The sequence below is a fragment of the Mytilus galloprovincialis genome, chromosome 4 (assembly GCF_965363235.1).
Source record: "Mytilus galloprovincialis chromosome 4, xbMytGall1.hap1.1, whole genome shotgun sequence".
Classification (NCBI taxonomy): domain Eukaryota; kingdom Metazoa; phylum Mollusca; class Bivalvia; order Mytilida; family Mytilidae; genus Mytilus; species Mytilus galloprovincialis.
In genome coordinates, this window is record NC_134841.1 from 64,964,293 (window position 1) to 64,990,311 (window position 26,019).

The following is a 26,019-nucleotide window of genomic DNA, read 5'->3' on the forward strand; positions in this document are numbered from 1 at the left end:
AAATGAGTGATTCCCCTGTTCAGTGTTAATATCGGAAATCCACTTTACTCCCTTCTTTCCAAAGTGTATTTGTACTTCCTGTATATGTAATCTGCTTAACAGTTGATCAAAATAGTTAAGAAGTCAAAATGGGAGTTTTATTCTGTATTGCAATACATCGGAAAAAGACTACTCATAAAACTGTATGAATCAACATTCCATCTTCACCTCCCCATTTTCTTGATGGATTTGAGTGTTATTTCAAATTTAACAATTCCCAAGAGAGATTTTAAGTAAGAGTTGATATTAAGTTCATTTATATACTGTTGTATAGATATATAATTAACTATACAGAATCTGGTAAAATTTATATCAATTCTATGCTTTAAGTTTGGCTGTGGATCTTTTTATTGGTTTCTTCATTTAGAATTCGTTAAATAAGATGAAAGCTGTTGTTTTCAATTAAGTCTGTACCAGTAAGGAAATTGAACTGCTAAAATGTTGTCATAAAAGAAATAGTTTAGATGGTATTAGTGATCCCAAGGATCAATTATATTTTATCTAAAACTTGCTACTAATTAGACCTATGACTAGGTTTGTCATTAAAAGAGAACCACAATGGGTGCCACACATGAATCAACATCTGCTTACCCTTCCAGAACACCTGAGATCACCCTCAGGTTTTGGTTAGGGTTGGTGTTGCTGAGTCTTTCATTTCTATGTTGTTTTTTGTGTACTATGTGTGTCGGTTGGTCTTTCTCTTTTTAAGACACGGTGGTGTCAGTTTATTATGGCCCCGCAATGAAGTTGTCGATGCCATATAGTTTTACCCTTGTCCGTAATTCCGTAATTCTGTCATTCCGTCATTCCGCAACAAACCATTATACAGAGTTTTTATCTAAACGCCTTCAGATATGTGGCTGATTGGTATGTGAGTTGACCATGATGAGTTTCAGATCAAGTTTAAGTTTTGTTCCGCTCCGCTATTTTTTATCGAAATTACAGGCTTTGGACTTTCATAAATTGTTGAACATCACAGTTATATGGAGTTTTTTTCTAAACGCCTTCAGATATTGGGCGGGTATTTAGTATGTGAATTATATATCAAGTTAAGGTTTTTGTTACGCTCTGCTAATTTTTACTGAAATTACGGGCTTTGGACTTTGATAAATTGTTGAAAATTCCAGTTATACACTTTTTTTCTGAACGCTTTCAGATATTGGGATGATTTTTGGTATGTGAGCTAACCATGATGAGTTACAGATCAAGTTTAAGTTTCGTTCCGCTCCTCTAATTTTTGCCAAAATTAAGGGTTTACAACTTTAAAAGTTGTTGAAAATCAGTTAAACCGACTTTTTAGCTCACCTGGCCCAAAGGGCCAAGTGAGCTTTTCTCATCACTTGGCGTCCGGCGTCTTCCGTCGTCCATCGTCCTGCTTCCGGCGTCGTTAACTTTTACAAAAATCTTCTCCTCTGAAACTGTTTGGCCAAAATCATTATTAGGGTATCTAGTTTAAAAATTGTGTCCGGTGACCCCGCCAACCAACCAAGGTGGCCGCCATGGCTAAAAATAGAACATAGGGGTAAAATGCAGTTTTTGGCTTATAACTCAAAAACTAAAGCAATTAGAGCAAATCTGACAAGGATTAAAATTGTTTATTAGGTCAAGATCTAACTGTCCTGAAATTTTCAGATGAATCGGACAACCCTTTGTTAGGTTGCTGCCCCTGAATTGGTAATTTTAAGAAATTTTTTGCTGTTTTTGGTTATTATCTTGAATATTATTATAGATAGAGATAAACTGTAAATAGAAAAAATGTTCAACAAAGTAAGATTTACAAATAAGTCAAAAATCTCCTCTGAAACTACTGGGCCAAATTTAACCAAATATGGCCAAAATCATAATTAGGGTATCTAGTTTAAAAATTGTGTCCAGTGACCCGGCCAACCAACCAAGATGGCCGTCATGGCTAAAAATAGAACATAGGGGTAAAATGCAGTTTTTGGCTTATAACTCAAAAACTAAAGCAATTAGAGCAAATCTGACAAGGATTAAAATTGTTTATTAGGTCAAGATCTAACTGTCCTGAAATTTTCAGATGAATCGGACAACCCTTTGTTAGGTTGCTGCCCCTGAATTGGTAATTTTAAGAAATATTTTGCTGTTTTTGGTTATTATCTTGAATATAATTATAGATAGAGATAAACTGTAAACAGAAAAAATGTTCAACAAAGTAAGATTTACATATAAGTCAACAGGTCCAAAATGGTCAGTTGACCCCTTTAGGAGTTATTGCCCTTTATAGTCAATTTTTAACCATTTTTCGTAAATCTTAGTTATCTTTTACAAAAATCTCCTCTGAAACTACTGGGCCAAATTTAACCAAATATGGCCAAAATCATAATTAGGGTATCTAGTTTAAAAATTGTGTCCGGTGACCCGGCCAACCAACCAAGATGGCCGCCATGGCTAAAAATAGAACATAGGGGTAAAATGCAGTTTTTGGCTTATAACTCAAAAACTAAAGCATTTAGAGCAAATCTGACAGTGGAAGAAATTGTTTATCAAGTCCAGATATATCTGCTTTAAAATTCTCAGATGAATTGGACAACTGGTTGGTAGGTTGCTGCCCTGAATTGGTAATTTTAAGGAAATTTTGCTGTTTTTGGTTATTATCTTGAATACTATTATAGATAGAGACAGGGCTTTCCATTGAAATTGAAGTAGAAGGCTCAATTAAAATTATAGGCGGCTGTAACATGCGTTCGGCAAAGCCGGACGCCCACCAAGCTGTAAGCTTGGTGTCTTACGGCAGGGGGTCTGGGGGCCGCTCAAGGCCCCCAGAAGCTCTGGCATAAATAGAGCAAAATCCTGCATTCTCGCAATCTCCTGGCACCTAATTTCATCTTTCAAATGACCATTATTTATGTATGAAATTAAAGAAAGAAAAAAAAAAACTGAAAGAAATTTCATTTTTATACGACCGCAAATTTTGAAAAAATTTTCGTCGTATATTGCTATCACGTTGGCGTCTGCGTCGTCGTCGTCGTCGTCGTCCGGCGTCCGAATACTTTTAGTTTTCGCACTCTAACTTTAGTAAAAGTGAATAGAAATCTATGAAATTTTAACACAAGGTTTATGACCATAAAAGGAAGGTTGGTATTGATTTTGGGAGTTTTGGTCCCAACATTTTAGGAATAAGGGGCCAAAAAGGGCCCAAATAAGCATTTTCTTGGTTTTCGCACCATAACTTTAGTTTAAGTTAATAGAAATCTATGAAATTTTGACGCAAGGTTTATGACCACAAAAGAAAGATTGGGATTGATTTTGGGAGTTTTGGTTTCAATAGTTTAGGAATAAGGGGCCAATAAAGGGCCCAAATAAGCATTTTTCTTGGTTTTTGCACAATAACCTTAGGTTAAGTAAATGGAAATCTATGAAATTTAAACACAATGTTTATGACCACAAAAGGAAGGTTGGTATTTATTTTGGGAGTTTAGGACCCAACAGATTAGGAATTAGGGGCCAAAAAGGGACCCAAATAAGCATTTTTCTTGGTTTTCGCACTATAATGTTAGTATAAGTAAATACAAATCTATGAAATTTAAACATAAGGCTTATGACCATAAAAGGAAGGTTGGTATTGATTTTGGGAGTTTTGGTCCCAACAGTTTAGGAAAAAGGGGCCCAAAGGGTCCAAAATTAAACTTTGTTTGATTTCATCAAAATTGAATAATTGGGGTTCTTTGATATGCCGAATCTAACTGTATATGTAGATTCTCAACTTTTGGTCCCGTTTTCAAATTGGTCTACATTAAGGTCCAAAGGGTCCAAAATTAAACTTAGTTTGATTTTGACAAAAAATGAATCGGTTGGGTTCTTTGATATGTTGAATCTAAAAATGTACTTAGATTCTTGATTATTGAAGTTTTTTTGGTCCAGTTTTCAAATTGGTCTACATTAAGGTCCAAAGGGTCCAAAATTAAACTTTGTTTGATTTCATCAAAAATTGAATCCTTGGGGTTCTTTGATATGCCAAATCTAACTGTGTATGTAGATTCTTCATTTTTGGTCCTGTTTTCAAATTTCAAATTCTACATTAAAGTCCAAAGGGTCCAAAATTAAACTAAGTTTGATTTTAACAAAAATTGAATTCTTGGGCCTCTTTGATATGCTGAATCTAAACATGTACTTAGATTTTTGATTATGGGCCCAGTTTTCAAGTTGGTCCAAATCAGGATCTAAAATTATTATATTAAGTATTGTGCAATAGCAAGTCTTTTCAATTGCACAGTATTGTGCAATGGCAAGAAATATCTAATTGCACAATATTGTGAAATAGCAAATTTTTTTTTAATTAGAGTTATCTTTCTTTGTCCAGAATAGTAAGCAAGAAATATCCTATTTGTGCAATAGCAAGAATTTTTTTTAATTGGAGTTATCTTTCTTTGTCCAGAATCAACTTAAATCTTTGTTATATACAATATACAATGTATATACACTTTTTACTACCAACTGATAAATTTAAATAATCTTTACCGTTCAGTGATAACAAGCAGTTTTTTTACATCTTAATATTTTATGATGTATTTAAATGAGTAGTTATTGTTGCAAACTCCATTAGAAATTTGAATTGATATCAGTTTTGAAAAAGGGAAACGGGGATGTGAAAAAAAAGGGGGGGGGGGTTAAATTTTTCTCATTTCAGATTTCATAAATAAAAAGAAAATTTCTTCAAACATTTTTTTGAAAGGATTAATATTCAACAGCATAGTGATTTGCTCAAAGGCAAAAAAAACCTTTTAAGTTCATTAGACCACATTCATTCTGTGTCAGAAACCTATGCTGTGTCAACTATTTAATTTTAGATTTAAAAAGTTTGAAGAAGAAATCTTTAATTGATTTGTAAAATCTTGGCATTTGTTTTGTGTAAAAAAAAAACCATGTAATGTCAAAAATTTGATCACAATCCAAATTCAGAGCTGTATCATGCTTGAATGTTTTGTCCATACTTGCCCCAACTGTTCAGGGTTCGACCTCTGCGGTCGTATAAAGCTGCGCCCTGCGGAGCACCTGGTTTTTTTTATGTTAGTTTTTTATTTTCATTACCTTATGCTTAAAATTCATTTACTTTTAAAGGAGTTTTATTTAAATAATCATCCGGTTTGTTAGAAATCTTGATCGATTTATTTTGCATAACTACGTGCATTTGTAAACAAATGACCCCCCTTTTCTCTCTTAAGACAGTTACGCGTATTTAAATCATAATTATTTCTCAAGCATTGACAGAAAATTGACATATCCTCTGATTTTCTCTTTTTTTTTGTAAACTGTTCAATAAGTAGGATACATAAATCATTAGGAAATGTTATTCATTTGAGGTCGAGTCGACAATATTCTTCTTTCGTTTTTGACCTTGATTCTCTGAACACCAAGTGGGCTTTGAAAAATGAACTTCAAAAGATACTGTTTTCCAGATTCTGAACAATATGATCTACTACACTTTCTTTAATTTGACTAATAATATTCCATAACATAAGATTGTCATTCTATCTGATTGTCTTCACGTTTCAAAAGCCCAAAAAAAAAACCAACGAGTTAATGACTATCGGAACGTCTCTATTGTTATCGTTCAAAGACCACCGGAACGTCTCTCTTGTTATCTTTGAAAAGAAACGATGCATTCTGACTTTAAATAGACAACCAATCAGTGACCTGAATTCATGTGAACTATATTTAGCACAAGGTAAACACTGACTTTTCATCCTTGTTTATCGTGACCGCGACTTTGCGACAATACGTCTCTCGGCTGCCTGTAAACATTTGAAAAAGATATTTTTTTCTTTTTGAATTTATATTCTTGTCAGTGAAGTAGCCGGCACTTGAAGTCACCGTAAGTGGCGGATTTCCGCCGGCTACCGGCTTCAATGGAAAGCCCTGTAGAGATAACCTGTAAACAGCAATAATGTTCAGAAAAGTAAGATTTACAAATAAGTCAACATGACTGAAATGGTCAATTGACCCCGTAAGGAGTTATTGTCCTTTATAGTCAATTTTTAAAAATTTTCATAAAATTTGTAAATTTTTACAAACATTTTCCACTGAAACTACTTGGCCAAGTTCGTTATAGATAAAGGGTTACTTTAAAAAATAATGACAAAAATATTACTTGAATAAGTTATTTTATACATTTTTGAAAAAAATTAGCAATTACACTTATCTAAGGCACATATGTAATTGATTTGGGTTAAAAATTATAAATAACTTCAGGTCGTAATTAATTCACAAGTATCTATCTATTTATATCAGTCTCCCTTTGAGATTTTAGAGGAAAATGATAATTTAAAAGTCACAAGAGACCAATCTTTGACCCAGAAGCGTTGGTATGAAAGATAAGTGCGTCAGAAACTTAATTAGTGTTTCGGAAGAATTAGTTTTTATATATCAAGGGAAAAATAGCCAGATGACTGCGAAAATTATTTAAAGTTAGTAAAATCTGTATTATTGGACACCTATAAAAATAATATTCAGAAAAATAACTTATATAAGTTATATTTAAATTAGCCTCGTTTTCAACATTACTTGTATAGGTAATTTTAATTGTTACTTGTTTAGGTAATGCCCCTGACTGACCAAGGTGAGCCACACAGGCTCTTTAGAGCCTCTAGTTTTCTTTACGCCTCCAGATTTTGAGCTGAATTTTGATATGTGAGACTACCATCATGTTTGTGTCCACATGTGTTATTAGAATTGCAGATTTTTCAAATTTTTGAGAAGGGGCCATTCATGTCACTTTGACACATCTAGTTTTGTAATATGAGTTTGAATGACCTTTTAGTATCATTTGTCTCTCTTTTCATTGAAGTAGTGAAGTTGGATTGATAAGAAAACACAATTTTAAGTTACAGACCTCTCTTGTTCCACATTATGGATTTAGTATTATTTGCGGGATACCAATATAAGTGGGATTGTGGGTATTGGTCAACCACAACAAGGAATCTGTACTCACTGTACCGGTAATTATAATCCACAATCTATTTTTCAGGGCCGTGGTGGTAAAGGGTCTATATTTGTATGGGCATCTGGTAATGGTGGCAGTGCCATGGACAGTTGTAACTGTGACGGGTATACCAACAGTATCTTCACACTGTCAATCAGTAGTACCTCAGAACATGGAACACGCCCCTGGTACCTGGAGGAGTGTGCTTCTACATTAGCTACAACTTACAGTAGTGGAGCATACCATGAGAGACAAATTGTAAGTACAGTTAACTCTCGATGTCTCGAACTCGGTTGACTCGAAATTTCGGATGAGTCGAAGTTTTCACGTGGTCCCGAACTTTATTCCATACAAAAGTATGTAATTCGACTCCTGATGAGTCGAAATTGGATGAGTCGAAATTTCGGTTGAGTCGAACTAAATTTACTGTCCCAAGGTAAACAAAGCATTCAAAATTCATTTTTTATCTCGAACTAATACACATGTGTCAAAACATGACCTCCGGGATTTAAATGGATTGAAGAGTTAATCTGACAATACACGTGTAATTAAATTTCCGGTCACTGACCACTGTATTGATTTATGACATGCTATTTCCATGAGTGTTTACCTAAGATTATCTTTTATAGAATTTTGATAAATAATTAGTGATACATTGCTAATGTTCATGAAAAAGTATTTAAAATGTTTACAAAACAATTAATTTGTGATTTACACTAATGAGCTTGGGTGTGTATAAAGTGAGGATTATGGCTTCCGTTGATGATCACCTAAAAACTACTCAAACGGCGTCTTTAATCTTGTGATATTTTCTTTTGAAAAGAAAGAGTGAGATAAAACAAAATGAATAGAAATCAAAATTTTCTTAAATCTCTTGTATCCGAGAATTAACAATTTTGTCAGCTATAACCGACTTGAATAACGAAACTATCGATTGGAAATTACTCTCTTGGAAAAGCCATAGGATTTTTTTTAATTGAAACAATTGAATAAGTACATATAATGTCATTATAATAATAAAAGACTGTGACATACAAATACATCGATCTGGTACTAGAATATCGATCCCCTTGCCATATTCACCCGGATTTATTTTAGCTTTACCAAACTAAGCAAGAGTTGTGTCCCTTAGATTGTCGAACTTCCGGTGTTCGTTTGAGTCGAACTACGTGTATCTCGAAATATTTCTCTGGTCCGGCTGACTTCGACATAACGAGAGTCGACTGTATATCTAAACTTTATCAGTCTGTAAAACAAAAGACAATTGGTTGTTACTGTCTGGTCAGGGTTTTATGATTGCTAGAAATAGAATGATTGTGTTTAATGCTAACTATAGCTTACTGTTTTCAGTTAGGGCAAACAATTAGCATACTATTTGTTGTATCACACATAAAATTCTCTTGGTAATTTCACAGAGTTTTGTCAATTATGATCATGTTTTATGATATCCTTAGCATCAGTTTTCAGTTGGGGCAAACAATAAGCATACTATTTGTTGTATCACACATAAAATTCTCTTGGTAATTTCACAGAGTTTTGTCAATTATGATCATGTTTTATGATATCCTTAGCATCAGTTTTCAGTTAGGGCAAACAATTAGCATACTCTTTGTTGTGTCACATATGAAATTCTCTTGGTAATTTCACAGAGTTTTGTCAATTATGATCATGTTTTATGATATCCTTAGCATCAGTTTTCAGTTAGGGCAAACAATAAGCATACTATTTGTTGTATCACACATAAAATTCTCTTGGTAATTTCACAGAGTTTTGTCAATTATGATCATGTTTTATGATATCCTTAGCATCAGTTTTCAGTTGGGGCAAACAATAAGCATACTATTTGTTGTATCACACATAAAATTCTCTTGGTAATTTCACAGAATTTTGTCAATTATGATCATGTTTTATGATATCCTAGCATCAGTTTTCAGTTAGGGCAAACAATTAGCATACTCTTTGTTGTGTCACATATGCAATTCTCTTGGTAATTTCACAGACTTTTTTCAATTTCATAGACTAGCCAATATATGTTTTAAAGTATACAAAACATTTTTCTTCTGAAATATTTTACTCTAAATACATGCCTCAAAAAAGAATAACCCAATGCAAGGTAAAATGGAACAACAATTTGAATTTTATAGCTTACTAAATGATCAATAAATTTGTCAGTGTATTTGAAAACATTTCTTAATTTGTCAGCTGAATTATTGGAAATTTACAAACAAATTGTTTTATGGAATGACATAATATTTTCAAATGAATACTTTATTTGATTAATGTAAGAATATTTTTTTTGGTAATCCTAGATTAATAGAAAGAACCTAAAATAGTTCATGCAATTTCTATGACAAATATAAATTTGTTTTGTAGGTGACTACAGATTTAAGGAAGAGATGTACTAGTACACATACTGGTACTTCAGCTTCGGCACCACTAGCAGCCGGACTTGTTGCTTTAATGTTAGAAGCAAAGTAAGTGAAGATATTGGATATATTAGTTTTAACCATGGAGCTATATGAAAAAAGGAGATGTGGTATGATTGAAAACTCTCATATAAGAGACCAAATGACACAGAAATTAAAATCTATAGGTCACAGTATGGCCTTCAACTATGAGCAAAGCCCATACAGCATAGTTAGCTTTTAAAGTGTAAAACAATTCAAAAGAGAAAACTAACGGCTTAATTAATGTACATTTTTGTACAATAAAATGCATGCATTATTTTATTTTCAAAATTACCTGATGAAGAAAAATATTTCTTTAGGTACCATGCAGTTAGCTGTAACTGTTACTTTATTGAAACTTAATGTAATTGTATTGTAGAAACTTAATTACATTTTATAATAAATAAATCTTTAGAAATTGATATAAGATAGTTTATAAAAAAAGACAAAAAAAATCTAAATGGGTACAACTGGCCTGAAAGGGACTATTTATTTAAAGAAATATGTAAAGTTCTTTTCATTAAAAGTATGATAGACTCCATAAGGGAATAAAATAAGTCCACACATTTTAAGAAATTTATGTAAACCATTATGTATGATGACTATTTCAGTCCTGGTCTGACATGGAGAGATGTACAGTATATAACCTTACTGACCTCAATTACAGAACCATTCCAAGATGGAGATTGGCTTGTTAATGCTAAAAATAGAAAAGGTAAAATTTGTAGTTTTGAATAAAACTTAAATGCTAAGTAAACCCCGTAAAATTCCTGTAAAACAACTTTTTATAATTGTTGGAAAACATTCAATGAAACTCTGGTAATTGTATATCGTGTGTATCAGTGGTATTTACATAGAAAACCTGTTTTCCATAATCAAATTGAAGTTGAAATGCTTGTTGATGATTGTAGAACGCTTCAGAAGTGTTAGAATAAGTCAAAATCACAAAAGAAACAATTTAGAAACATGTGTATGGAAGTTCATATAGCATTTGTTAATGAAATCAAATATGGTTAGAGTCTTAGAAAAATCCATACTTTATAGATATCACTAGAATACGACTTTGAAAGTAAAACAGTTCCGTCCTGAAGTAAAATATGTTTGACATTCCTATAACATTAATGTTTGAAGGATCTTATGCGATAACAAAACAGTATGAAACACAAAAACTAAACAAATAACTGATTACCTTTGCAGTTCTTACTTCATAGCTTTACTTTTATTTATACTTTCAGTCAGTTTGAAATATGGTTATGGATTGATGAATGCCACTGGTATGGTAGATTACGCCTTACGATGGACAAATGTACCAGAGAAACATATCTGTACAATGAATTCTCCAAAAATAAATGTGTAAGTTCATACTTGTCAAAATTGACTACAAGGTATTTCATACTTTGTGCAGTAAGTTTCTTTACTAGAATGACCTGACCCTGTTTTTCCTTTTAAAGATTAAAGTTGGATTTTCATGTCATTGGAAAATTCATTTTGAAAATGAAAAAAATGCATATCATTTCTTTCAATTAACAGCAATTGCTAGATAGAAACAACTGTCTCAAATTCTAGTATTTGATTACTTTTTCTTGTTGTAAATAATTATAGGAAAAATATTCCTATTAAAAGCTCATTCTTTGTTTTTAAGTGTTTGATGATTAATGTGATAATTATATTAAGGAGATATTGATTTAATGTTCAATGATAGGGAGAAATCAATATATATTTCTATCGCTGAAGTTTCTGAAGTGTACAGTTTCATGCCATTTATCATAAATAATATGTCTTTGACTAAAAACTTGTATGATAAAGAAGACAAAAAAGCATAGAATAATCTTTGTAAAATATAAAATCAAGTTTATATTTTCTTATCTATTTGTTGGTTACCATAACAGAGCAGGTCAGAAAAAATGAGCTCAGAATTTTTTGGATTTATTATTGCTATTAGTGGGATATTGATCATGGATTTTATAAATCAAAAATTTAATTATTCCACAAAGTACACACTTATTAAAGGATTATATACAGACTTTGGCAAACCCACAAAACTTAATATCCACTCAAAGACAAGTTTTCCTCAATTCATGAAAAAAATGGTATCCACATTGATAAATAATTCCATAGTAGTAAATGAGGAAAAATAATTGGATTTCATTGTAATTTTCAGACAAATAACAAATGCACATTATGAAGATTCCATAACTACTGATGGTTGTAAGGGATCCAGTAATGAGGTCAACTACCTGGAACATGTACAGGTCAAGATAACCTTGAACTTTCATCGCCGTGGTAATGCAGTCATTCACATAACCTCTCCTAGTGGAACTAAATCAACAATTCTACCTCAAAGACCAAATGATATTATGAAGGGAGGGTTCAGAGACTGGGCATTCTTATCTGTTCAGTTCTGGGAGGAAAATCCATCAGGAACCTGGAAATTAGAAATTGATGATCATCGTTCAAATTCAGCCTGGGAAGCTAATTCTCCACTGCTTAAAGGTATGTAACAAGGGTTTAAGTAAGGCTAAACAATAGTAACATAAAAAAAATTGAGTATAAGATGAAATTTTTATGCCCCACCTACGATAGTAGAGGGGCATTATGTTTTCTGGTCTGTGGGTGTGTGCGTCTGTTTGTCCGTTGGTCTGTCCTGCTTTAGGTTAAAGTTTTTGGTCGAGGTAGTTTTTGGTGAAGTTGAAGTCCAATTAACCTGAAACTTAGTACACTGTATGCATGTTCCTTCTGATATGATCTTTCTAATTTTAATGCCAAATTAGAGTTCTGACCCCCAATTTCATGGTCCACTGAACATAGAAAATGATAGTGCGAGTGGGGAATCTGTGTACTGGGGACACATTCTTGTTATTCATGCAAGTATGTACCGTCTTTCAAATCGACTTAAATGCTCAAAGACTGACAGACAGTATTTCAGGGATTAAAATACAATCTTGAAGTGAAATTTATTCAATGCTGACATAAAAAATAACAATTTTCCTTCTCCAATCTCAAAGTGAATCCATATAGTGATCTGACTCTTAGTTATATACTGAACTATGTGGTGGATGTGCAATGTAGAATGTGTAACAATATAGATAATATGATTGAATAGTGTTGAAGTTATGCAACTAAAAAGGGAGATTACTTAGTATGTTATTTTGCAATTATTTTTCAGGAACTTTAACATCATGGTCATTGGTTTTACATGGCACTAAATCTAATCCTATTAATTTGAAGTCAGATGTAGGCAGATCAACTCCTCCTACCACACCAGTCATGTCAACTATACCTCCTAAAGTAAGTACACACCAGTACTGTGTAATGCAAACATATTCATATGGTGATAAAAGAGTCCATTGAACAATTACTGTTACTGATACCATCTGATTGGACTACTATAAGTAAATCTACATTTCTCATTGAGATCTGTTTCATTTTAAATAATTTGCATTTAAAATAACTTGAACATTTGTGATATTAAATAAGGATCAATATTAATATGAGTCGATAATTGACAACCATAATTATTTCATGTATGATTGAAAATTGTCCATTACTATCTAAGGTTTATGGTTCTTTTATTAGTCATCAGTTTAATTGTGAACTAATACTTTTAAATACTTTGCACAGAATTGTCATGAAGAGTGCCTTGGGTCTTGCACAGGAACTGGACCAGAAGATTGCCTAGCCTGTAAACATGTCAAGTTAGAGAGTAGTGGGTATGTATATAACAATATAGTATTTATATTCAATCTTAATTGACAAGAATTGCCAATTGCAAAATTTGGTCGTGTTCACAAGGGTCCCTTGCTGCCTCCAAAAATACTAAAGGCTAACTGACATGAGTGGCATTTAACATGAATAAACATGAGTTGGGTTTTTTTTAGGGGTATATGGTCTGTATGGCCTCACTATTGGTGAGTCAGTCATTTCTTCCTTCATCCATCAATTCATGATGATAGATTCATCATTTTTCTCAAAATTTACTTCATGTGAAGAGAGCATTTATACTAAGGAGTTAACCATATTGTATTTTAAGCTCTGACGGCATCAATTGGTGATTTCATGGTCACAAATTAAGTTTACTGGCGACAAATTAATGAAGATGACAGAAGACAACATTGAAACATGCATTTAAAATCTGTCATATATCGTCTCGGCTTGCGCGTACCTTCCATAGTCTGTATGGCCTCACTATTGGTGAGTCAATTGATGCCATGAAAATTAGTGACGCTATCCAATCAAAATGAACGTTACAAACGTTGCATTGAAATGATGAATGTCAATATCTGTATACAGGGTACTGGAATTCTCATCACAATTAAAACAACTATAGCCATATGTTGACGATAGAGATAAAATACAAAATTGTGATATAATCTGCATCCTTTGGAATACATCTTATTCAAACAGGATTTTTCAATTTTTGGGCATTTCAATTTCAGAAAATATATATGATTTTGGTTCTAAAGACTTTATATTAACTGTGTTTTTCTTTGGGTACTAATTGTGCAAAAAGAAAAAGATATACAGAAAAGGATAAAAAATGCCAATAGTTATTTCTCATTACTGTAGATTATAATTCATTTCTTTAGCCTCATTATTTAATCATTTCTGCTTTTAACAGAACTTGTCTGTTGACCTGTCCAACAGGAACCAGAGAATTCCAATCAGTGTGTTTACAATGTGATGCTAACTGTGAATCTTGTTCTACTGTATTTGATAAAGAATTGTGTGAGAAGTGTAAAGATGGCTACTTAATGATTGAGGGAGAAAACAGATGTCTCACATCTTGTCCAGAAGGTTACTTTAGAGGTAAAGCCTTTAACCCTGAAAAGGTCATGATTATTCATCATAGAGGTAGTTTCTCAGATAAAATCTTATTGGAGGGTGAAACATCATAGCTTTGAGATGAGATGTGGCAGAGAAACATCCTGGAGTTGTAAAAACCAGATGTTGTTGATGTTCACATTGACAATGGCACATGCACCCTTGGTTTATAGCAATAAGTTTCTATCTCATGCGAGATATGAAAAATTATCAAACAAAATGATCAAAAGAGAAATACGCAAAATAGTGATAAGTTATTTCTTTCACACAGGTACCACTGAACAAAAAATTTCAGTTTGTTGAATGACCTTGAAATTTTCTGTCACACTTTTCTCAGATAGTAAAGGAGTACATCAATTCAATGTAGGATAAACAAGAATTTCAACTTCAACTTCAACTTCATCAAAGACTACCTTGACCAAAAACTTAAACCTGAAGAGGGACGGACAGATATCATGTAAAATTCATGATCAAAAAAGCCTTTGAAGATGTAGATGACAACAAATTTCCCCAAAACTTTGGGCCAAAAAATAAAAAAAAGTTGATGACTTTCATTTGGTTTAAAATTCCAAACAAATGTTAGGGCCTAACTTAAATCCATATTTTTCACTTCGAAAATGGATGTTAGATTAACAAAACTTGCAGCAATCTCTTTATGGTAGTGCAGTATTACCTTTGTTTTATTGTACATAGTTTTAGTTCTGTAAATACAGAAATTATTGCAAACTTTGAAAATTAAACAATTTAGTTAGATTCATTTTTTGTGATTTCAGGAAAAAGCTTCATACAGATAATTGTACAGGATATCTGATGTGAGTTCTAATTGTGATAAATCTTATTTTTTTTAATTTACAGTAAATTGGTGTAAAGGCTGTGCAATTTCCATTGATTTATAATCCAGAATTTAAAATTATACAAAGAAATTCTATATTTAATTTGTTCTATTTTATGATTTTAGACAACCCCTCTGTTGCTGTATGTAAGAAGTGTAGCAGCACATGTGCCACATGTATTGTAACTGAGGACATGTGTACCAGATGTCCTGTAGGAATGATACTTAATAACAACACATGTAAAATGCCAAAAGTTATCTGTAATTCAGGTTTGTTAACAAAATAATTTGTCAATGTCTCACATCAATAATAATGTAAAACATTTACCATTGTAAAAATAAACTTGTAAAAGAATTTATGCCAGTCTAAAAAGAATAATGAAAGACAGATTTAAAAAAAAACAAAAAAAAAAACTATATAACATCAACATTAGCTTGTAATTTGAAGAAGAAGAAAAAGGATAATTTTCCCTCATTTTTGCAAATATTTTAATGCACTGTGAAGAGAACATTTATAATATGAAGCACTGTACGTTAAGCAACCAACAATCAATCATTTATAATATGAAGTGCTCACTTTGCTGTTTAAGGAAAAGCACAATTAACTATATATAAAACATTAATTAGTGGATTATTGTTTTGTAACATCTTAGAATTGCATATATTTTCATTGTTAACAGGAGAATATAAAGATTCTAACAATCATTGTCACAAATGTCTACCTGGATGTGTGGAGTGTACCAGTGGTGATTTCTGTACTGAATGTCAGCACAAATGGTAAACTAGCTACCTTACAGAGTTATTCCCCTTTTAATTGAAAATTATAGAATAGTATTTGGTAATATGAAGAAAATACAAATTTTGATACTGTGAAATTTCTTTTCAAAAATATTCAGGATCTTGCTAAAGTGATGACAATATCTGTCAAGAAATATTAAGGAACCTTTACATTTTCTGACGTAAGAAAAAGTTGGATTATTATAAGGTTTAAATCATTAATTCAAGTTTTAAGAAAAGGTGAAAATAAGTGTAAAATAAGTATAAGGATGTACAGTATTGTGAATTTACTAACAATTTGTCAATCCTACATAAAGTATTTATGTTCACTCTATACTCAAATCTCAGAGCACAGAGAGTAATGTCATATTTATCCACGCATGATGTCTCGTGATCCGTTTTGTATCAAAGAAGGAACAGATGAACTAGGTAAGTTATGTTTGATATCTGTGTTACTGAATGCATGATTAGAATTATTGTTAATTCTGAAATAGTTGTGTGCATTTATTATTTTGTTTGCTGAAAAATCAACACATATGCTAGTTTAATTTATTGCAAATTTAGAGCTGTGTACAAATTATGCTTTCCAAATTTAAAAAGCATTGCAAAACTTTCTGAATTTACAGTTAATATGTTTTTGTAAGATTAAAAAAAAGAACAAAAACATGCACAAATTGGCAATTTTGGCATTGAAACAAAACAAATACAAGTTTGAAATTCAACTATAACAAGAAAACTTTCATGTCAAGAGTACCCATTATTTTACTTTACAAGTAACTTTAAGATGCTTTATCCTAAAATAAGAATAATTTTCTGTTTGCATGAAAAAATAGTGCAGCATCTGTTCAAAATTATTTACGTCTGAATTTTTTTTCCATAACACAGCTCAGTGTTTAAGAATTTGGCTCACAACATTTGTTGATGAACATATACACTGATGAAATGATGGATAGAATAAATTAAATCTAAACTAATTCATGCATAATTTATTTAGGGACTTGAAAAGGAGAAAATTAAGGATAAAACTTTCATAAGCAATATTTTGTTAGAATGAACACTCAGGAATTAAGGGAGTTTATTTGTGAAATTTTAATGATTTGACCAGCATTCTGTTCTATCTGTTTTAAAAACAATATTGTGTATGTTATTCTTGTTAAGGTGAAAATATTTAATAAAACAAGTCTACAATAACTTTGATGCATATTAAGGTAATTTTAAATGTAAAAACTAATTACTAAATTATTATTTTTAGACATTATGTAACAAACTTTGAATTTTAATTTATATGTCATGTTTGTAGACATAAGTTTTTTTCAAAGGAATGTGATCTGCATGTCTTTAATTTGATTGATTGATTGACATTTGTCTATAATATTGAAATGTGTCTGTTATAGCATGAACTTAAAGGCATGAATCAATCTAAACTTTAACATAACATAGCACAAAAAACAATTTAATAATCTTTTAAAGCTTATCTGAGTAAATCAGAATGAAAATATTATATAAATCTATTTTTATTAAAACCTAGGCAAAATTTCTATTCTATGATTATATTTTGAAGGGTATATCAAGTTCTCGTTAAAAAAAAGAATTTATTATAAAATATTTTTCATTTTCTTTTTCAGTCCTGTAGAAGAAAGGGATAATTCCTCTGAATCGGAAAACTCTGACGAATCTTCAGAGATGAAGCTGGATTCATCTGAGGAGTCGGCGGAGAGTGATGAGAATGCCGCAATGACAGCTGAAAACCTGACCCAAGATCCCTACATGGAACTTCTAGTAGAATACCATAATATCAATATAAAGATTATGCAACTAGAGGAATGGAAATTACGCCATGAGTTATTGGAATCCATTGGTCTGCCACCCGGTTATAAACCTCCATGATTGAACGAGACAGATGATTTGCAATATTTGCTAAATCTTGATGAAATATAAAAAATATATATATATACATAATGTGTCATTTTATTGCCTTCTAATATTGATACAAGAAAAAAATAGTTTGTTTTCCCAAATTCTGTTGCATCTATGCTATTTGTATACTATCAGTACCTGGCCATATTATAGCATATAAATTTTCATCTTCTGTTCATCTTTCTGTTTGGCTTTCTATTATAGTTTTGTACATATTATCCCAAGGATTTTAAATCAGTTGTTACAATTTTTATGCCCCACCTACAATAGTAGAGGGGCATTATGTTTACTGGGTGTGTCTCCGTTCATTCGTCCGTCCATGCGTCCGTTGGCTTCAGGTTAAAGTTTTTGGTCACGGTAGTTTTTGATGAAGTTGAAGTCCAATCAACTTTAAACTTAGTACACATATTCCCCACTATATGATCTTTTTAATTTTAATGCCAAATTATAGTTTTGACCCCAATTTCATGATCCACTGAACATAGAAAATGATAGTGCTAGTGGGGCATCCGTGTACTATTGACACATTCCTGTTTTATGCCTCTGCAACACATGTTTCATCACTATCATGTATATAGCTAACAACAAATCATGTTTTCTTTCTCTTGTTCTCTTGGTTTTTGACATATCTGACATTTAACGTTAAGAGTTGAAGGTTGTGGGAATATAACAAAAAATCTGACATTTTTTTTTATAAATCTGACATTGTCTTAAAGGGGCACTAGCTGTCAAAATCATTGTAACCGATTTGACTCAAATTCTCATATTTGGTTTATAACAATGTAAAACATTTATCCAAACTATCAAAAGTCTAAAATAAACAGTTTACAGAGCATTGGGTAGATAATATATAGGTTCGTTTCGTGTGTATTTTTAGTCCAGACGCCATCTAATTAACTATCGATTTGACCTCAGATGACCATATAAGCGATGTAAACAAAAATAAAGATACAAATAGATTAAACCAACACGTGCAATTGCATTTTTATAGGTCTGTTTGATTTTATTTTATAGATTAAAAATAGATGTTTCTCATTGTTTTTAACCATATAAGAATTATTTTATGTGCATCGAATTAGTAATCAAATGATTTACCGTAGTTTCACTTTCATTGTTGACATTCTTTTTCTTTAAATAACCAGTACACGTACAATGCATGGGTTGTCAATCTCTAGCTAGGGGTTAACTTGAAGTTCACATGAATACCGGTTAGAATGATGATGACGTTTTAACTTGCAAGTGAATCAGTCAAAAATTATGTTTAATCGCTTATTTCAACAAAATTAAAGGAAATTGATTGCTAAAAGCAAATTATTATTTCATTATTCCAATTTGATTAATGATTGATCTAAAAAAATCATACTTTATTTTTTTTATATATATCGTAGCTAGTGCCCCTTTAAGTTCACCTATTGAATTTTGATACTTTAAAATTTTCTCAATTCAAATTGATTAGGCTTTTCTCAGATGTCTTATGTGGTATTATGATTGCCAATTAGATCAATTGATCTAGAAGTTAAGAAATATACTATATATAATAGGTCACTATTACCTTCAACACATCAAAACTAATACTGCATAGTAAGTTTTGAAAGGCCCTGAAATAACAAATGTAAAAAAAATTCAAACAAGAGAAAACTAAAATCCTTATTTATATACAAAACAATAAGCAAAAACGAATTTGATATACAGCAACAAATGACAACCACTGATGTACTGTCTCCTGTTTGAATAGGTCAAGGTCAAACACATTAAAATGTCGCAAAAATTGGAAAACATTTGTATTGTTAATGGTATAGTAAGTAAATAACATTTGTAGTGAAGATTGAAAATACTAGGTCTTAGAATAACTGTCTAGTATTGTGGATTAGTTTATTTTCGTTGATACCAATTTTTCGTGGATTAAGGAAAATTTGATTTTTTCGTAGATATTTGATTTCATTGTTGTGCCAAAGTCTGCATAAAAGTTTTTAGTACATTTCTACTTCCTTGAACATGTTATCCAACAAATAATAATAAATCCACAATCTCTTTGCGAAAGTTCAGATTTGTATTGATATGAATATCAACTCAGTTTTGCCAAAAATCAACATTTACATGGATTCATTAACAGACTTGCCTAGTGGGACAATATTTGTTATCTTTAAAACAGACTTCCACAGTAAGGCAAGCAGATAGTATTCATTAACAGACTTGCCCAGAGAGTCAAGTGGTGATTATCAAGATTTACATTAAGAAGAACAACAAAAAATGGCAACAGTCAATGTCTAAAGATATCAAAGATAAAAATTTCAATATCTTTTCTTTACTCATTTCTGTACTGTACTGTTCCAGCACACTCAATTCACTTAAGATCATCATCTTAAATTTTTACATTTCATAAAGAACTTTCAGTAGAATATATTTTTTTCAGGATTATGTACAACAATAAATGTCTGGAGTCCTGTCTATCTGGTTACCTACAGTATATTGTGACAACATCAGATAATCAGTTTAAAAGAGAATGTAGAAAGTGTCAACCAGGTGTGTTATATATATATATATATATATATATATATTTAATATATATATATATGTTAAAATTTGATAAAGAGGCAAATTTTTATTTGCCTAAAGTATATCATGTAAGTCATTGCAGGGCCGTAACTACTTATGAGGCAGGGGAGGCAGTTGCCTCCCCTGAATTTTCTACACCAAATTTTTTTTTGAAGTAAAAAATAAAATATTGACAATATGTACACGAAGAACTTGAATTTATATTATAAACAACACAAGTTAACAGTTTTAACAAAGTTATCATGATACGTGATACGTCTGTCATTTTTCGGATTTTTGATCCAAAGTAAACCTTTTCAGTATTTGTTTTATTTTTTTTTTCGTCACGGTGGCCGTCCGTCTGTTATTCAGTATTGAGGGGGTCAGTATTCGTATGAGAACACATATGAAACTTTGCTTTCGATAATTTTAAAAACTTAACTATTCACATCTATTTGGGGGCTCGATTATTTAAGCAGAGGATGTTCCTTTTGTATTGTGAATCTTTTAAGATATCGGAAATTCGTTACCGGTGGTCGGCTGAATCAGCTGTTGGATCGTTTTTTTAAGTTTCCCGATCGTAAGAAAACATTATGGTCAATGCCTTAGTAGGTAAACACTCCCATTCGTTGTAGCAGGGACTTTCTATACTAAGTATATACTAGACTAGTATAGAAAGTCCCTGGTTGTAGTTATATACATGTCTGTTCAGCTTTCAACAATATTGAAATTCAAGATCCTCGATAAAAAAAAATATCTTGCGTTTTATAATCTTGCTTAACATGTTTTTTGAACTTACAAGTTTCTAAAAAAAATATCTTTAAATACAGAAAATACAGATAATAATTGTTTGCATGAAAATTGCTCCAAGGATCCAGCAAAACTGATCTTTCTTAAAGTAAGGAAATCGAAGGAAAACGGGTAATTTTAGCCATATCATTTGAGAAAAAAATCCACGGTCACAATGTATTTAATGTTAACAATTATAGGTCAAAGTACAGCCTTCAAGACAGAGCTTGCCTTGGCTCACCCCGAAAACAGCAATCTCAGCTTGTTTTTGCATAAAAGTTACTTCCAGGTTCAAGCAATACTGATGTTTCTTAAAGTAAGGAAATCGAAGGGAAACGGGTAATTTTTAGCCAATGACTGAGAGAAAAAAAAATCGGCGGAGTCGCAAAGGGGGCTCAATCGGCGGCCCCCAAACCCCTGCCTCCCCTGAATTTGAACCCTAGTTACGGCCCTGCATTGTTTCTACAAATTTATATATAGTAGGTTTAATTGTTCCTTGTTTTATTTGTAAAAAAATGTGTATAAGTTGAAACATTTAAGTATTGTTGTTCATCGTATAAATTGATTATTCTTATGGCATGAATAGCATGCATATGTGTAAGATTATGGTCCATGAAAAATGCACAGTATCATAGCTAAAATATATTAACTTTCTTCTATGTTTCAGATGATTGTAAAACTTGTGAAAATGGATTTTCTAGGACTCTAGAAGGTTGTGTCAAAAATAAACAATGTGACGAAGAATTTTATTTTGATTTTACGTTAATGGTATGTTCAGTTATTATTATAATTGTTTTATTTAACTCTTAACATTAATGGTATGTAATCATACTGCTTTGCTTCTTACACACATACCCAATGATATAAATAAAAAAAAAAACAGGAGATAGATATTAGAGGATGTGGTATGAGTGCCAATGAAGATGACTAGTGTAAAACCATTCAAAGGAAGATAAAAAACTGTCTATAGATATATAATTTAATTTTGGATGTAACATGTCTTCTGATTGGCTGACGTTATTTTGTTATCAGACCATAGACATAATTTAGTCATGTGACCGTGACGTCATCAACGTTTTTTTAAGGTTTTCTACGGTTTTAAATGCGCGTTATTCAGTGTGCACCAAATATTTTATCTTATTTCTTCATAGACTGAAAAAATATTCCAGTCATTCCTTAAAAGAAGATATGGTACGAGTGCCAATAAGACAGCTCTCCATCCAAGTAACAATTTATAAAAGTAAACCATTATAGGTCAAGGCCTTGGCTCACACCGAACAGCAAGCTATAAAGGGCCCCAAAAACTACTAGTTTAAAACCATTCAAACAGGAAAACCAACGGTTCAATCTATATTAAAATATGAAACACTTATGACCCACATCAACTAAAACAACTACTAAACATCAGCTTTGAATGATGTTTGTTACTGCCGAAAGATGTCAGGTCAAAGAAACCAATATAAATAGTTTCAGATGTTGGATGTCCAAAGACAGCTACTGGATAAAACAAATAAAAAAAAGACATCTTAAAGTCAATGTTATCATTTTGAAATTCTATAATATATAATTTTTGCTTTCAGGAATGTTCCAAGTGTCACTATTCCTGTGAGACATGTGAACGTAGTGGATCTCAGGGATGTACGTCATGTAAATCTCCAAGGGCTTTCAGTTCTTATCTACATGCATGTTTACCATGCTGTGAGCCAGGGAAGCAACCCTCTGGCTCATGTTGTAACTGTGATATTAAAAAAGGTAAACATAAGTTCATCTGCTATCAGATTTTTATTCAAAAGCTAGCTAGTGTCCTGTTTCTATTCTGAAAAGGAAACTTTTTGTGAATTAGGCCTAAAAAAGGAATTTGTTTCTCTAAGTTTTAGTTGATTCATACTTTACAGTACAGTTGGTTTTTATCAAGTTACTTATTTTATTTTCGGCTCTTCAGTTTAAGCCTTTTTCTCTAATTTGCTATTTTGAGGTCACATTAGAAGGTGGCCATTTTGACAATGCCGTCTTAAAATAATAATTAAAACAGATAACTTGTATGTTAGATTTGCCTTAATATCATTAGAGAAACAAATCACTTTTATATTTGCGATACATTACTCTAGTCAGTTAAAATTTAAATACTTAATAGACTTTGCAAGGCTTGCTATAAAAGAAATTGCCAGGCTTGCATATAAAAAGAATTTGAATTAATTTACTGTCTAGGATGGTGAAATATCATATCAAGCTTGGTGACAAGGTATAATCTATAGCTATCATGCCAACTTCCTCTGTTGTATTTGTCTCTGTCAAATAGTCACTGATGTTATATCTTATTTATCAGCTTCTTAATATCACTTTCACTTGTTTATAAATGCTTGCACATCACCATAAACACGTTATCACATTTGCCTCTTTTAGAATCTAGAGCAATTTTGGTATTTCATTGGTTGAATTTCAGTTGATATGATGTTGTTAGCCAATTGAAATTAATTTACAGCAGCCTTTTGAAAGAATTACCCAGAATGCTTTAGATTCTACAATCTTGAATTGACATATGGTAACCTAAAAGTAAAGTAATCTAACAATATTTCATGCAGATTCAGGTATTAAGAATATATTAAATTATGAAAATAACGGACTTAGATTGAAATCAAAATCAAGTACAGCCTAATCTTGTGAGTTTTGTGAATGATTGTTATTAAAAAAAAAATTAAGTTTTATATGATACTCGCCAAATTTAGACAGACAGAAAGACTTGGGTTTTTTTGGAGATAAAAAGTTAACATGAAACTTGCATCTTTTACTTTCAGAAAAATGTTTATTAAATGAGCCGACATCTTTGAAAGTGAAAGCAATCTCTCAAGCAGCTGTGATATTGACAATTAGTGTTATTGTAATCGCCATTATAATCATCTTACTCATTGTTTTTCTTTTTTTCACCATTAGAAAAAATAATCAATCTCCACTTTCATTATTGCCATGGAGTTCTACTGTTAAATATGAACCAGTACAAAGTGATGATGATTATTTATCATAGCATTATTTAATATTACAGCTCATGTATTTTTTTACGTACGAAGTACAGTAAAGTTGAGTAAGCTTATATGTTCAATGGACCATGAATTTGTTTCCTACATATTCATAGGGTAACAGTAATCAAAATAATAAAAGAGGAAAAGCAAAAAAAAATCTGATGGTACCAGTTTTTTGACCGGTTTGTGTCTATGCTTACTACAGAATTCATGGTTCAGCAAATACTAAATGAAACTTAAAAATCTTTGTAATACCAATTACACACTAAAAAAATTAGCTATTAATATTGATATTTTGTAATTATTTATTGAATCAAAATGTCTTGAAAGAAAATTTCTGTTTACATATCAATCCATGACAAAGAAAAGGTTTGAATGTCTAGCATAATAACTTTTTTTAAATGTGTTCATTTTTTAAGTTTGATTTTTTTTAAATCTAAATCTCATTTTTGTTAAAGAAAATAATTGCAAACAGCTGTATTCATTGTATTTAGACTATTAATGAATTAAAATGAACATGAATATTTTTGAGTCAGGGTAATAAGACTGCAAATTGAAAGTACTCAACCTGTTAATAAAACAAAAAGTGTAGCACAGGGTTTTATGGAGAATTTATGTAGATTATGCAAGTTTTATGTATGTTATATTAACATTGTCATGTTTTATTTGCTAGTGTAACATTCATATATGGTATATTCAGATAATGGGTACAGTATAATCTTGTATGTCAACTTGTATGTCAACACGCATGACATCTTGTATGTCACGTTCCTTTTTAGCATCCAAGTCTGCAATGGCTATAGAAGCCATTTGTTTTCAGTTAGTAACTACACTCCAGTCTGTCTGTCTATCATATAAGTTTTTCTTGTTTCATATTAATTATAAACTAAACTATGGCTTGATTAAAACAAACTTCACAAGGTTATGCTGTACTAGATATTGATATCATTGGGAATCTGTCACTGTTCATAATTTATAATAATTTTTTCACTGAATATGCATGAAATATTTTCCACTGGATGTAGAAAAATAACAATCAATCTTGTCATAGTCGATGGTTATGTACTATATTGTGTATATTTTAAGATTGTTAACTGATTGTTGATGTTGCAAATGAAAATATAAGATATGAATCGTGGGGAACACCAAAAAAAGTTTTTTTACAATGAATCCATGAAAAGCACTCCTGTATAATTGAATTAATCAATTAGATATTTTTACTTTCAAATCAAAGTACATGTACTTGAGTGTATACAAACAAGAAGTTAAGTTTTCTTGTTTGCTATGTGAACTATTACATTCACATAATAATTACTTTCTTAATTACTTTTTAAAGTAAACATGAGTAAAATCCTGCTTTGAAGGAGGTTATGCCAGTATGTCTGTTTGGTAATCCCATGAATTTTCCATCACATGTTTCTCAGTATCTGCAGATAAAGAGTTTCCTGATATTTATCATTAGGCTTTATTGCAATTTCAGATTCATCACCTATCACTTTTCTCTTTACAAAATTCTTATACATATTTATTCTAACACTTAATAGCCATGTATTATTTTCACATTCTTTTCTAGGTACAACAAATAAGAGCTTCATGAAATTATTTATCAGGTTTCATGTGAATCAGAATATTTTAGACCATGTGATTCTGTTTCAGATTCACTGCTTAACAACTTCCTGTTCTATTAACTGTTTACTCATATATTCTAACATCTAACATGGCCATGTCTGAAAATTCTGTTGCCTTTTTCTAGATAACTACAAATATGTGCTTCCAAAAATTTGTAAACAGGCTTTTGATATGAATTGTTTTACTGTGTAATGTTTTTTTACTGAATTACTTGTACATTCTAAGTTCTAACGCATATTGGCCATGTATGAAATTTTCATAGGAAACTGCAGGGAT

The 26,019-nt window shown here is 31.4% G+C and overlaps 1 protein-coding gene across 5 annotated transcripts in view; it reads left to right on the top strand.

The window, feature by feature from the left end:
- The window catches only part of LOC143072710 (furin-like protease kpc-1), a 56,120-nt gene that overhangs the window by 26,131 nt on the left and 3,970 nt on the right, over positions 1-26,019 (top strand). Inside the window, exons 8-21 of one of the 5 annotated variants that reach the window (XM_076247795.1) lie at positions 7,025-7,237; positions 9,353-9,453; positions 10,038-10,141; positions 10,662-10,779; positions 11,588-11,919; positions 12,593-12,714; positions 13,048-13,136; positions 14,045-14,232; positions 15,206-15,349; positions 15,760-15,856; positions 20,187-20,296; positions 21,765-21,865; positions 22,678-22,849; positions 23,893-24,487. In XM_076247795.1, coding sequence (XP_076103910.1) covers positions 7,025-7,237; positions 9,353-9,453; positions 10,038-10,141; positions 10,662-10,779; positions 11,588-11,919; positions 12,593-12,714; positions 13,048-13,136; positions 14,045-14,232; positions 15,206-15,349; positions 15,760-15,856; positions 20,187-20,296; positions 21,765-21,865; positions 22,678-22,849; positions 23,893-24,119 — 2,118 coding nt within the window. In that variant the 3' untranslated portion in view covers positions 24,120-24,487. Of the gene's footprint in view, positions 1-7,024; positions 7,238-9,352; positions 9,454-10,037; positions 10,142-10,661; positions 10,780-11,587; positions 11,920-12,592; positions 12,715-13,047; positions 13,137-14,044; positions 14,233-15,205; positions 15,350-15,759; positions 15,857-17,481; positions 17,967-20,186; positions 20,297-21,764; positions 21,866-22,677; positions 22,850-23,892; positions 24,488-24,787; positions 24,837-26,019 lie in introns of those variants that run through there. The other 4 variants (XM_076247797.1, XM_076247796.1, XM_076247794.1 and 1 more) reach the window with 4 other exon arrangements.